General features: G+C 36.7%; 1 protein-coding gene across 1 annotated transcript; it reads right to left on the reverse strand.

Annotated features, from left to right (window-relative positions):
* Window positions 1-2,924: 2,924 nt before the first annotated feature.
* Window positions 2,925-3,661, reverse strand: LOC118888643 (THO complex subunit 7 homolog). The gene has a single exon (XM_036839940.1). It carries the CDS (start codon window positions 3,642-3,644, stop codon window positions 3,030-3,032), a length of 615 nt encoding a protein of 204 aa, XP_036695835.1. The 5' UTR covers window positions 3,645-3,661; the 3' UTR covers window positions 2,925-3,029.
* Window positions 3,662-13,802: the final 10,141 nt, after the last annotated feature.

Below are 13,802 nucleotides of genomic sequence, written 5' to 3' on the forward strand. Positions count from 1 at the left end.
TATGTGTATGCATGTGTGTACGTGTGTGTGTGGAAGCATGCATGCATGCACACACACACATATGTGCACCAAGTTTCAAAGATAACATAATAATAAATATGTCATGCCTTTCTTTTCTCATGCTAAAGCAAAATAAAATTCCTAGTTAATATAGTGTAGTGGTTAAAAGCACAAACTGGAGAGTTGAGCTTTGAATCCCAGTTCCTCCGTCTTTTACGTCTACATAGTTGGGTAAGTTACTTAACCTCACTGAGCCTCCATTTCCTCAACTCTAATACAGTAACAATGAGAACAATACTTACCTCATGAAGTTGTGTTGAGGAAAAATAACAGCAAGTACAGGAAAGGAACAGTATTTATTGAACATTGGTATACCAGGTACTGTACTAGGCACTTTGGTTCTGAGTCCTCTCAGCAACCTTATAAAATAGGTATCAATCTCATTCTTTTTACAAATGAGGAAACTAAAGAAACTAAAGTTCGGAGAGAAGTAAGTTACTCAAGGCTACAAGTGGCAACTGGAATCCAACCCAGACCTGTTGGTCACAAAGTCCATGCATCTTTCCATGACACCATTTTGTTTCTTAGGTGGAGAGAAATGGGTCTTGGTAGGGAAGATGAAGTGGCAAAGGCCAATTTGATGAAATTCACAATTTTGCTGAGGACTGGCCCTGTTTATATTTCTATTTCTGGATGTGTTTGAGGGCAATGTGTGTTGAATAAATATTCACTGTGCACCAAGTTTATTTTCTTGTCTGCCCCAGCTATCAATGAACCACTTATACAACGTCAGCTCTTTGCAACAAAAATTTGATCTGAGGGAGGAGTAGGCATTTATTCATTCATTTACACCTTAATTTATCAGTCATTTACTAAGCCACTTCTCTGTGCCAGACACTGTGTTAAGTGCCAAGGATAAAGAACTTAAAAAAAAAATCCTGTTAAAAAAGAAAACAAAGTACTTGCCCTCAAACAGCTACTTGCATCAGGGCATGTGGGGTAGAAGTAGACAAAGGGAAGCCATTTACACACAAGATGCTTCTCTTTTCTTTCTTGCTCCCAGAGCAGAATGGTACCTCTGAGGATTGGCAGCACAAGATGAAAGGAACCAGCTAGAATGGTCACCTCAATTTATCTCAATTCAAGTTTCCAAGGAAGTAATCTCCAAAGACCCAGTGCCTGAAGGATTGGGAATATAAAACCATATGAGATCTTAACATTCTGTCATGTCTTTCCAAAACTGGATAAAATTTCCCCCTTTTAACAGTGCAGTCATATAAGGAAATAGACTGAGTGTATTTTTAGAAGTTTAAGAGGGTTAAACACTTAATTATTTAAGTTGTTTTAATTTTTTTCTCTCATGCCAATTTTCCCAAATGCAACAGGAAAAAAGGAGCTATTTGAAAAGCCATACCAAGAAAAAAAAAAAAAAAGCAGAGAGAGAGAGAGAGCTCTCTTATAAGCTGAAAGATCACAGGACCAAAATCACAAAGTGGTTTTTAAGCTAAGGCTACTTTTCCATCAGTATTCCTCATGAATGAGTTGTTTTTCAGTGCTGGGTTATATAAGCAGCTAGCTGCCTGCATCCACAGCGTGAAGTATGTTTTGTTCGGATTCTTTTCAGTTAAATGGCGTTATCGCTAAGAATATAGGCAAGAAACAAATTTCAAAGATATGTAGCACATTCCATCTTATTGATTACATATTTCTTCAAATAATGTGAACCAAATCAACAAAGCCAACTGGTTAAAGGATGATTACAAGTAAATAAATTCGTGGAGAAGGAGAGGATGTAGAATATAAATGGGGACAAATCTGACTCTCGAAAAACTCGTCTCAAATTACAAAGGAAAGAAAAGATGTCCTATGGAAATGGATGACTACCTAAAACATTTTCCTACCTGCATCTCTTAACTTGTAAGTCATTTTGAATGCCAGAGCTGCCAATGCCAAGGTCATCTTTGACACTGTGTGTGTGTGTGTGTGTGTGTGTGTGTGTATCTGTGTTCATTTGGTAGTCCCACATTTTCAAAAGCCCAGTATGTTCCAAATTGCTGAAATTCCATACAGAGCTCTAAATGATATAATACTGTGTAGAAATGTAAATCACCCTCGGTACAGGGAACTTCAGTACTGACAAGTACTACTGTTAATTTCTGAAAGAAAATGTATATTTCTTCATATCTTAGAATGTTTCTCCAGAAGAAAATATTTTTGCCTTATCTACCTAGGAGAAGAATAAGATTTAAATACAGAAATCACCTTTTTATTTCTGAATTTTCCTTACTTACGTTATCTTCCCTAACACTTTTTTGTTCTTTTGGGGCTAATTCATCTTCCTTATCTTATAGTGCCACCTATTGGTAAATCATAAATATTGCGGGTTTTAGAACTTGAAGATAGAAATATGCCTAAAGCTCACTTCACGTCCTAGTGAAGTTTTTTTTTTTTTTAGAAAGTAATGCATATTGATTTACTTTGCATCTTGTAATTACCTCTGATATCAGTGACTCTTAATATCATGGAACCTCTCCCACAATAAGCATACACCACAAACATTTTGTACATAATTTCATAAGTTCACAGCCCTCCTGAGAGCCTATTCATGGACTTCATTTTCAAAAGTGGTAACGATTTCCAGAAATTGACTAATTTTCTCAGGTACATCCTAGAAATGCCACCTTCTCACTATCTTCCACTAATTTTGTGAGCAAATCAATGTTACCAGTTAAAAACTACCTAGAATACCAATGAGCACTAACATATCTGGCTTGAAAATATTTCATTAAACATTTTTGGATGTTGCTTCCTATCTTTTAAGTATAAAAAAGGCATTTCAATAAAAACAAATATATAATGAAGTCATCTCCCTTTGTGTGAAGAAATATGAATGAACTGTGCATTAAAATTTAAAAGCAACGTAGTTCACTGCCAAAACTTTAAATGTCTCAAGAGCACAACAAATTCTGAACACACTAAGATCATGTTGCTACTTCAATATTCTTGGGAATGGTGAGTGATTAGTTGGTCTATGGTTTAGGATCAGTTTCCATGCTTGTTTCTTGAGCTTCTTCTACCTCTGAGAGCTTTTCATCATTTTCCAGTGTTTGCTGAAGTTCATGGATGGTACTAAGAAGAACATGAAACTGTTTCCTTCTCAATTCTAGCTTATCTTCAACACTTTCTTTAATATGTGAAAGATGCTCTAGTTCTTTTCCCAGAGCCTCTAGTTCCTTTAATGTCTCATGCCTGTCTGGATGACGCTGGATCACTTTTGCCAATGCATCATATTCTTGGCGATTTTTTCGTATTCGTTTCGCTTGAAGAATTTGCTTTTTGCACTCAGCAATTTTTTCATGTGCTCCAGCAATGCTACATTCTATTTTTTTGTAATTTTTTTCATAATTTTCCATTTCTCTGAGATTCATATCATACACCAGCAAAGTTTTGCCCATTGAAAATTCACATTGGGACAGTGTGCTCAGCATATGTTGGTACTGTCTGTATCCCTCTTCCTGGGATCCAGAGTTGCACCATTTAATGAAACTTTTCACTAGTAGATTAATTCTCCGATCATCTCCAGCGCCATCTCCATCAATTAGGAGACGCTTCCGTATGACTTCATCGTCAGTCACGGTTCCCATGGCGTGCGCAGCGGCGGCGGCGGAGGTCAAACTCCCACAATGCAGCCGGGTAAACAGCCACGGAGGAGGAGGCGGCGGCGCCCGCGGCCGCCCGCTCCACCGCCTGAGCCCCGCCGCCCCTAGTGAAGTTTGATAGACAGCAGAGAGAGATCCATACTTTTGCCCTTAGAATTCTTCATCCCTAGGAAAAAAGCAATATTTAATCATTTTCACTATTTTCTCATTCAGAGTATTTTATTCAGGTGTTCTTGGCAGCAGTTATTTGTAAGTCAATTTCCCTAGATCTGGGAACCACAATAAAAAACAAAAATGGATTATTCGGGCTTTTATATTAGAGTTTGCTTGTTTAAAGGAAGAATGAGGAAAGACTTCCTTCTTCTCTACACATAAAGAGAAAGCTTCTATAGGGCAACTGTGTCCTTCCTAAGGAAATAGCAAATCAGTCCTCATTTTCAAAGACCTACATTTGATAAGTTTAACATATAGCCTGGAGGGAAGCTGAAGGAGTGGATGGAGGGGCTACCAGGTAGTGATTATAGAGATTCTCTTCTAGAACTATCTGTAGCCCTCATCTCTGTAGGGGTAACTCTTTTACTCCCAATCTGAGTGGGGGGCTGGGACCCACTCCTGGTACCTGGGTAATATGAATGTGGATCTCTGAGGTTTGCTCCCACTTAGTAGGGCTGTGAGACAGATTGAATAGGAACAATTTAGAGAAACTACTTCTTCTCCCCAGATGGGGGAAAGGGGTTCACTAATAGGCTCTTGCTGATTTCAAATCAGTCAATAAAGCCTGAATTTCTCTTCTGAGAGAGAGAGAGTCAGTCTGCATCACTATTCTTCATATCTATGCCAAGCATCATATCTACATTGAGAATAAGTTTGGAAAGAGGATACATTGCATATAGAAGAAATTTAAGTCTCAGAACTCTAGGAATATCCCACTTATTTATAACCTTCCTCCTTTTATCACCTCATCCTTTCCCAATGCCATTAATCACACTTCTTTTATGAGAGATTAATGATGAAATACTATAATAAGAATCTTTAAAGTTCTTTAAAAAGCAAGCAATGCTACACATGTATACAAATATGACTTTTGTTCTCTAGTATTGAATCACATGATTATACTCAGAGAAGAACTTTTGGATGGTAAACAACAAAAAGAATTTATATGATGTCATCTTCAGAAGGCTGAGAGCATAGGACAATTTTAATAACTCACTTCCACTATTAAAGTTATTCATTACATGGAAACTAGAAAGAACTAGCACACTGGGGAGATGTGCTTAACTTTTAGCAAAGGGAGTATATCTTAAAAGGAATTCCCTTCCATTTTCAATCTCTAAAAGTAAGACAAACATCCTTGACTCATTTAGATACAGACTTTTCCTGAGTGTTGATCCACCAGATGGTTTCTAAAGACCCAGTAAACAGAGCCTCTGTAGATTTGCACAGGGGAATTATTCTTTAAAGAACAGACAACCCAGGAAATGCACCAAGGCAATCACTCAGCACAGCATCCTAACATCCCTGCATAAGAAACAGAATGCCTTCACTATTTAAATGGCATCCCTATGATTAGGAGATACAATGATCTAAGCCCTTCAAAATTTAAGAGTTGAAGATAATAGTTATATTTTTGGAAAATTTTATTCAAAGTTCTTCTCATTCTGATTCACTAAACATTTTCCCAAAGGCACTAAGGGAGAACTTCAGTAGTATTAGGAGAAACAGACTTTAACTCTCCATTTGTCACTAAAAACTAGGGTTGCTTTCATTCATTTAAAAAAGGTGGAAAGAGGAGAAACTTGTTTCTCAGACCTGAAAGTGCGATGGTTCACTTAAGACTCTGGGGGACAGTGTGTTAAGTGAGGCAACAACAAAGGAAGCTAGCATTTATAAAGCATTTACTATGTTCTAAGCAATGTGCTAAAAGCCTCTGATCCTAATCACACAAGGAAGATACTATTATTATCAAGATGTACCATGTAATTTGCCCAAGGTCACTCCTCAAATAACTGGCAAAGCTGATACTCAAACCCGTATGTGTCTGACCACAAGTCAATGTGGTCCTATGGATGAACAGTTCTGGGGCAGTCTGCAAGACTTCCCAGAGGAGATGGTCATCTTAGCTGAGACCTGAAGGACAAACAGGAGTTAATGAAGCAAAGTGGGAACAGGAAGACTGTTCCAGCCTAAAGGAAAATTATAAGAAGACCTAGAGTAAAGAGAAAAATAGGGTTTAAGAACTGTGAATAATTTTATGTGGCTGAAGCATAGTGCTTGAGAGGAGTAATGAGGGGGAATCATGATGAAAAGATTAGGAGATCGTGGAGGACATTATTTGCCAAATTAGAGAATCTGGAATTTATCACGAAGGCAATTGGAGACCCATGATAAACAGGCAAGTGACATGATCAGATGTGTGTTTTGTAAAATGTTCACTCTGGATGAAGAAAACAAAATAGATGGGAGGGGGCAAGACTAGAAATCAGAACAGTTAGGAGGCTGCTTCAATTTTTCATAAAATAAATTATGGTGAAAAGAACTAAAATATTTGCTAAGGAAATGGAGAGCGAGAAACTTGAGAAATATTTGGGAAGTAGAAATGACAGGACTTGGAGACTGGATGTGGGAGACGAAGAAGAGGCAGGAGTCAAGTATGACTTTTAGGTTTCTGGCTCAGATCCCTAGTGGATACAGAAACTGAGACTGAGAGAAAGATTTTGGAGATTATGCATTTATACATACCTGCTACAATCCTCTCCGATAAGTTGTTATCATCCTTTTTAAAAGATCCCATGGGGAAACTACAAATTCTCCTTTAGAGCTAGAATACTGAAATAGCTTCTTCATTTGATTAATATTCACAGGGTGCCTTGTACTCATGGTATTAGGCACTGGGGAAGGATAACAGAAGATACCGTAAGCTATGATATCTCCCCTCTAACACTTTGTTGGGAAGATATAAGATACAAACCTAAAAATATATGAACTTACAGAAGTGACTGACAGAATAGGTGACTATATAGCAAAATCAACTAACAGTTTCATAGTACTGTAGTATAGTAGTATGCATATTCACCTGGATAGGCTAGTTGACACTGTGACGTAACCCATTAAAAGGCTACTGCAGGTCTAGGTGACTTTCCAGAACAGATATCCTCGACAAGATGACTAGAATTCTAGAATGTCTTAGAGCACTTCTTCTTGCCTGTCAGAGCAAGTCAGGAGGTCAACTTAAAGGTGGCAGTGGTGGTGTGAGCAACAGCAGAGAACTGTGATCCTCATCTATGCCCAGAGGTGGAAGGGAACCAAATATTGCTGAACAGTTGTAATGTCTACAACACTGTGTCAAGCACTGTGTAATGTCTACAACACTGTGTCAAGCACTAGGTAAGTCCTTTGTAAATATTAACTTTACACCTCCCCCCCAAAAAATGAATTAGGCACCATTATTAGCCCTGTTTTACAGATGCGGTAACAGTCATTGCAAGGTTAAGGAACTTGTCCAAAGTCAAAAAGCTAATAAATGATATAGAATCGGGATTTGAACCTTGGGTACACTGGTTCTAGAGTTCTATTGCTTAAGTGTTCTGCTACGCTGATACACATGACAACTCTTCTGCTTATTTTATTCAAGAGGTAGAAGAGATCAGTATAGGAAATTGCATGTCTTAACTTGGACCTGTGAATGAGAAGGGTGTGTTTGGGGAACAATGAGAAGAATGACATCACTGAAACAGGGCGCTGGTATTGGGAAGTAATGGAAAATAGGGTTGTTGAACATCAAATTCACCTGAATATAATTCAGAATAGTGCTGGAGTCCATGCAGAGAACCTACGTGCAGAGCTGCCCACACCAAACACACATGTGCGTGCATGCACATATATGCTATACTGTGCTGAAGTGACAAAACCACCTTTAGAAGTTAGTTCCTTTGCTTTCAGGGCAATTCATCAGTTAAACATTATTGAGTCCTTCTATGTGCCAGGCACTGTGCTTAAGTTCTAGTAACTAAGTTAGAAACACCCTGCTGGTGAGTGACACCATGGCGAGCCACAGCAACAACAGCCAACATCGGAAAAGCACAGTCCCTTCCATTTGTAATCTAGCTATTATCCTCTATCAGTTACAATTATTTGATCACAAGTAACATAATATCGCTCTGTGTAATTTAGGCAAAAGAATTTTTTTAAAAAAGAGAGCAGGATAACAGGAGACTGGAGATCTAATCTTGGAAAGAACTGGAAACAAAGGAGCTTGGAAGCAGACTGCAGAAACAATCTAGTCAGTGCCTCACCACTGTTAGGAGTGAATGAATGTCAGCTCATTTTCATTTCTGTTACCCTCCGTTAAAAATTTTAGTTCCAGGAATGGAGTTTCTGACTTGTCCAGCTTGGGTTATAGTTACCCTTTATTTAGGAAAAGAGAGGCCCAATTAAAGTACCACCAAACTGTAGGGAAGAGGTAATTCCTCAAAAGGAAATTGGGTTGCATTTAGGAAGAGTGAGTGGATGCTCTATATCCAAAAATCAACTAATATTTTATCCAAACTTGTTAAATTCAGACCTATGAATGACAAAATTTATTCCATCAACATATCCTTAACAACAAGGAAAGTAAACTCCTGTCCCTAGTAATCTAAGGGGTATAGCCTAAAATAGACATCCATAAGGACACGGACCAACACACACACACACACACACACACACACACACATACACAGAGACACCTCTTATCTTTAAAATTCATATGGATTTTCCATTCTACTTTATAAACTATATATCTTTATATTAATATAAATTTGAAGAAGACAAGTAAACAACTATGGTGCTTGTAATAATATCTAATATTTATTGAGCTCTTAATCAGGAACCTAACATATACACACCTTTTCATAATATACATAATTGCTTACAATATTTTAAAATGGAAACTATTGGGGACTTCTCTGGTGGCGCAGTGGTTAAGAATCCGCCTGCCAATGCTGGGGACATGGGTTCGATCCCTGGTCTGGGAAGATCCCACATGCCACAGAGCAACTAAGCCCGTGTGCCACAACTACTGAGCCTGCACTCTAGAGCCCGTGAGCCACAACTACTAAGCCCACGTGCAGCAACTACTGAAGCCCGTGCACCTAGAGCCCGTGCTCCACAAGAGAAGCCACCACAATGAGAAGCCCACGCAATGCAATAAGAGTAGCCCCCACTTGCCGCTACTAGAGAAAGCCCGCGCGCAGCAACGAAGACCCAATGCAGCCAAAAATAAAATTAATTAAAAAAAAATAAAATGGAAACTATTATCCTTATTTCACAGACAAGGAAACCGAGGATCAAAGAGAGAAAGCAACTTCTGCACAGTTAATAAGTGGTAGAACCAAGATTTTGGTCCAAGCCTGTGAAACCTAAAGCTTGTGCTCTTTACTGCTATCTGATGTATTTACAATTTATAAGAACTTTGGTTTTTGTTACAGGTAAATAGCATTACTTCTTTTGGACATATTAATAATGGTAATTTCATCAATATTTCATTATTCTGAAATTTCAAATAAAAGTCATTTTTTCAAGCTATTGCTGCACTAGAGGCAGCTACTTTTTACAGTAATTGGTTTGGAAATCTTTTATTCATGATCAAATTAATTTCTTACTCTGATGAAGTGATTTAAAAAGCTATTCCAATAGTTTTATTTTTTCAATTAAAATTTAACAATTCTATTTAGTATACATAATTGTTTATTTTCAGAATTGATAAGGCATCAGTGTCTTTGCTTTTAACTACCTCAACGTAATACAATATAGTATCTTTTCAGACTGGCTGTTCAAGAAAATATACACCAAATTCTTGAAGACAGTTACTAAATGCCTCTTAGGTCTTACTGCAATATAATTCTGCAAAAATACACTTGAAAATATCCTTCTACATTCACAAAAAACCTGAAAAAAATAATTCTATAGAGTATCTAGTGCTAATCTTTACTTGGCAATAAGAATCACTACAACAGTGAAAGGTGTAGATGGAAGTGACATTGTGACAGTTGAATGTTCTAATATTTTGAATTCTGAAGGATTTATAAGAGGAAGATATTTCTTTCACAGTCCAAATGAGTGCTTTTTACTGAAGGGGGAAAAAATGAAGCTATTAAAATGGTCTCATTTCTCCAGGAAAATATTTTATGACTGTGTCTACATGATGCCAAAGCATGATTGATTTGGCGATTTCAATAAGGTTAAAGAAATTGTACAAGTTAGTGAAAAAATGAGTCAGAATGGTAATTTGGTTTAGTGGAGCTGCTTGGTTGCCTTTTAACCTTCAACTGGTATAGTTTGTGTATATAGATAAAACTCAAGTCATCTATCTTCTGTGAATTTATCTTTCAATGTGTGCCCACTATCATCCATGTCATCAAAAATACCAATCACAATGTGAAGCTATGAAATTAATGTCAAATAATTACCACCAGGATGCTTTCTTTTCCTATAGGTGGTAGAAATTAAGACTAAAGTTGAACGTAAAAGAAAAAACAGTACCCTGTAAATAAAATAAAGCCATGTTTGAAAAGGATATATTTCAAAGCAACTAATATTTTTCTTTTTAGCTTATTTTCCCAATAAAGGTATTTTAAGCTGAAACAAGTTGTTCACTCCAACCCAAACAATAGTGTGCATTAGGGAAGGAGAGAGATTACATTTCTATTTTTATGAAAAGTTGAAAATACTTATATTTCTCTCAGTAAAATATCTTCCAAAAATATAACCCCCAAAGTGACTTGTATATGTATATTTTCTTAAATAAAAAAAGGCGAGGACTAAAAATTGTAATTAATATTATATAGATGACTCCACATATTTGAGTCTTTTGTTCATAGGAAGGAACATATTTTTAAAGAATATGAATTAAATATCATAAAGCAGTAGCTGAGTCTTGAAGCATCATGAAAGAAAAAAGAACATCCACATGACAGCAAAAAAAAAAAAAGCATAATAGAAAAGTTTGAGTCAAAAGGTCAGAACCTGTCAGCAACACCTGCTACAATTCAATTCAATATAATCTACTTTTATCTAAATAATGTGAAAAGAGGAATCACACTATGTAGGAAAGGAGGGCAGTTATCTTATGCTGCAGAAAGCCTATGATATTTAGTATTAGAGAGGTCTTTATCCCATTTTAAAAAATAAATAAGTGCAACACTAGACAAATACACCAAACAGATAATCACAATTTTTAAAAAAAAAAAAAAACATTTACTCTATTTATACTTCCCCACACATTCCGAGATTGTGTGGATGTGAAAGCTTTGTTCCTTCATTTTATTAACCAGCCAAACTTATTGATTATAGACTGCCTAATACTCTGGCTTCTGTTGATCCTGCAGGTGAATATATTTTCCTAAACTGATCTTCAGACTATCAACAACAACAACTGAGCCCCTCCATTTCAGATCCCAGGATCTACAGCTAAATGGCCTAAAGAGAGTATGAATATGAGGTCAATGTACATGAATTTGTCAGGCAAACCCCTTTGAAACTCTGCTACCTCTATTTTTCCCTCCTTTTTCTTTATACAATAATTTATTGGTAGTCCACTCAGTGCAAAACACTGTGCTGGGTACTGTTAGGAACTCTTTACTAAGGGGGAAGGGGGTGCCGGATAAATTAGGAAGTTGGGATTTATACATACACACTACTATATATAAAATAAACAACAAGGACCTACTGTATAGCACAGGGAACTATAGTTGGAATTTATACATACACACTACTATACATAAAATAAACAACAAGGACCTACCGTATAGCACAGGGAACTATACTCAATATCTTGTAATAACCTATTATGGAAAGGAATCTGAAAATGAATATATATATATAACAATCACTGTGCTGTACACCAGAAACTAACACAACATTGTAAATCAACTATACTTCAATAAGATAAAAATTTTTTAAAGAGATAATCTGACTTTTTTTGTAGCATACTGGCCTTCTTTTTCTCTTCATTTAACTAAATTTAGATAGATCAAAACTATAAAACATCTTCCATAAGAAATTATTACCAACATAGAACTCAAATAGGAATGAGTTGGCTCTCAAAGCATTATATCTGATAAAAGGCCTTTGTAATATCATATATCAGTGTTGTGATACAACTAATATCAGACTTTTTCTTGAGTTTCTTCTGACCTGCCCAGATTTCTGTCCTTTTTCTTGCACTGTGGAAAATGACTGAAGTTGACTGGATTCTATATCTGGTCTTCTACTTAGCCAACTAATTGAGTACCAAAAGCTGATTTTTCTTAGTATGATGACAAAGTGGTGGTTTCTTCGGGCTAAACGGAGAATGCAAAAAGCAGAACCTTTTTTTTCTTACCATCTCCTCAACCTGTACCAAGCTAAAATGAAAGATATGGAATGGTTTTTACTATATGATAAACGGTTTGTTTTTGTCCTAATAATCTGTATTTCAAGTCTCAAGCACTTGTAATTTTCCCAACTATAATTTGCTAACTTATGAAACAGTTCTATACCATTAGGGAGTTTGCTCCATTGAGTTCTGGAGCAATCCAGTAAACTGGCAATCAAAAGGTTAAGAGCAAGCCCTGTAGAAGATCAAGGATATTTGGTTCTAACAACCCAATTTCAGTGCATATGTCCTGAGTCGTAGTTTCTTTTATGATTTTCAAAGAACAGTCTCACAGACTTATTACCATTAAGCATATCATCCACTTTGAACAGAGAAAAAAATAAGAAAAAAGATCGTGTCTATGAAACATAATGACAAAAGAACCAGAATTCATTGAGTGTCTAAAGTGGGCCAGGTGCTTTACAATCCTTAATTAATGTGAATATTGAAACTCACAAGGATCCAATCTATATTACTTTGCTAGGGCTGCCCTAACAAAGTACCACAGATGGGGTGGCCTAAACAACCGAAATGTATTTTCTCACACCTCTGGAGGCTAGAACTTCAAGATGAAGGTGTCAGCATGTTTGACGTCTTCTGAGGCCTCTCACTTTGGCTTGCAGATGGCCATCCTCTCCCTGTCTTCACATGGTCTTCCCTCTGTACATACCTGTGTTTACATTTCCTCTTTCTGTGAGGATACCACTCAGACTGGATGAGAGCCCACCCTAATGACTTCATTTTAACTTAATTACCTCTTTAAAGACCCTATCTCCAAATATAGTCACATTCTCAGGTACAGGGGGTTAGCACTTCAACATATGAATTTGGGGAGGAAGATTCATAATTCAGCTCATAACAGTCAAGTAATCCACTGAAGATCACACAGCTAGTATATGGTAAATCTTGAATTCGCACCCAGGACCATCTGACTCTCCAGTCTCTGCTGTCTTTCTGTTTAGAAAGTCAGTGATTTAGGAATAAAAATAGTTTGTATTTCTAAGAACTTACAACTGTCCATGGTTCCCCGTTTTCAAAATAAACTACCATAGTTGCTCTCTAATATATATGAAATGACTTTTCTACTGCCCCATAGGAATCAGATCTCACAGACATCGATTTCTCCAAAATAATGTGAGGCAGCACGCTGAAGCACCCATTTGGTTGTGGGCTAGGACTCAGTGTGTTCTGCCTCAAATCAAGAACTGTGGTTTGCCCTTATGGCAAATCTAAGGTAAGTTTCAGAAAGCGGTGACTGAATCATGTTCACGTATTCTTTCTTTCCTTGTTCACTCCAAATATTCAGAACATAAAGACACACAATACACTATATTTTTGGCAGGACTGTGAATGTAGCAAACCCACACTTGTATTTATATAATTGTAATAAAGCAAGGCATTCCTGTTCGTCTTCTTAAGACTACATTCAAAAACATTAAACAGCAACAAAATGTAAGTAAACACTGCCAAGCTACAATGCACAGCAACACATTTTTATATTCCAGGAAATATAAATATGCTGTGTAAAACGTTCCCCAATTAAGTTTTCTCTTTTGTTTTTTTTTCTATAACATCTTTTGTCAATTTATTTAAAGCACTCCTGATATCCATGATTTAATGATAGCATCTGTGAAATAACCAAATGTTCAAGATCAGCAATATTGTTTTCTAATTTCATCCCACTGTCTTACTTCCAATCATTATTGTTGGAAGGATCATAATGCATTAGTCCTGCTTGATGCAACAGAAGA

This window comes from Balaenoptera musculus, chromosome X (genome assembly GCF_009873245.2).
Source record: "Balaenoptera musculus isolate JJ_BM4_2016_0621 chromosome X, mBalMus1.pri.v3, whole genome shotgun sequence".
In the NCBI taxonomy this organism is placed as follows: Eukaryota; Metazoa; Chordata; class Mammalia; order Artiodactyla; family Balaenopteridae; genus Balaenoptera; species Balaenoptera musculus.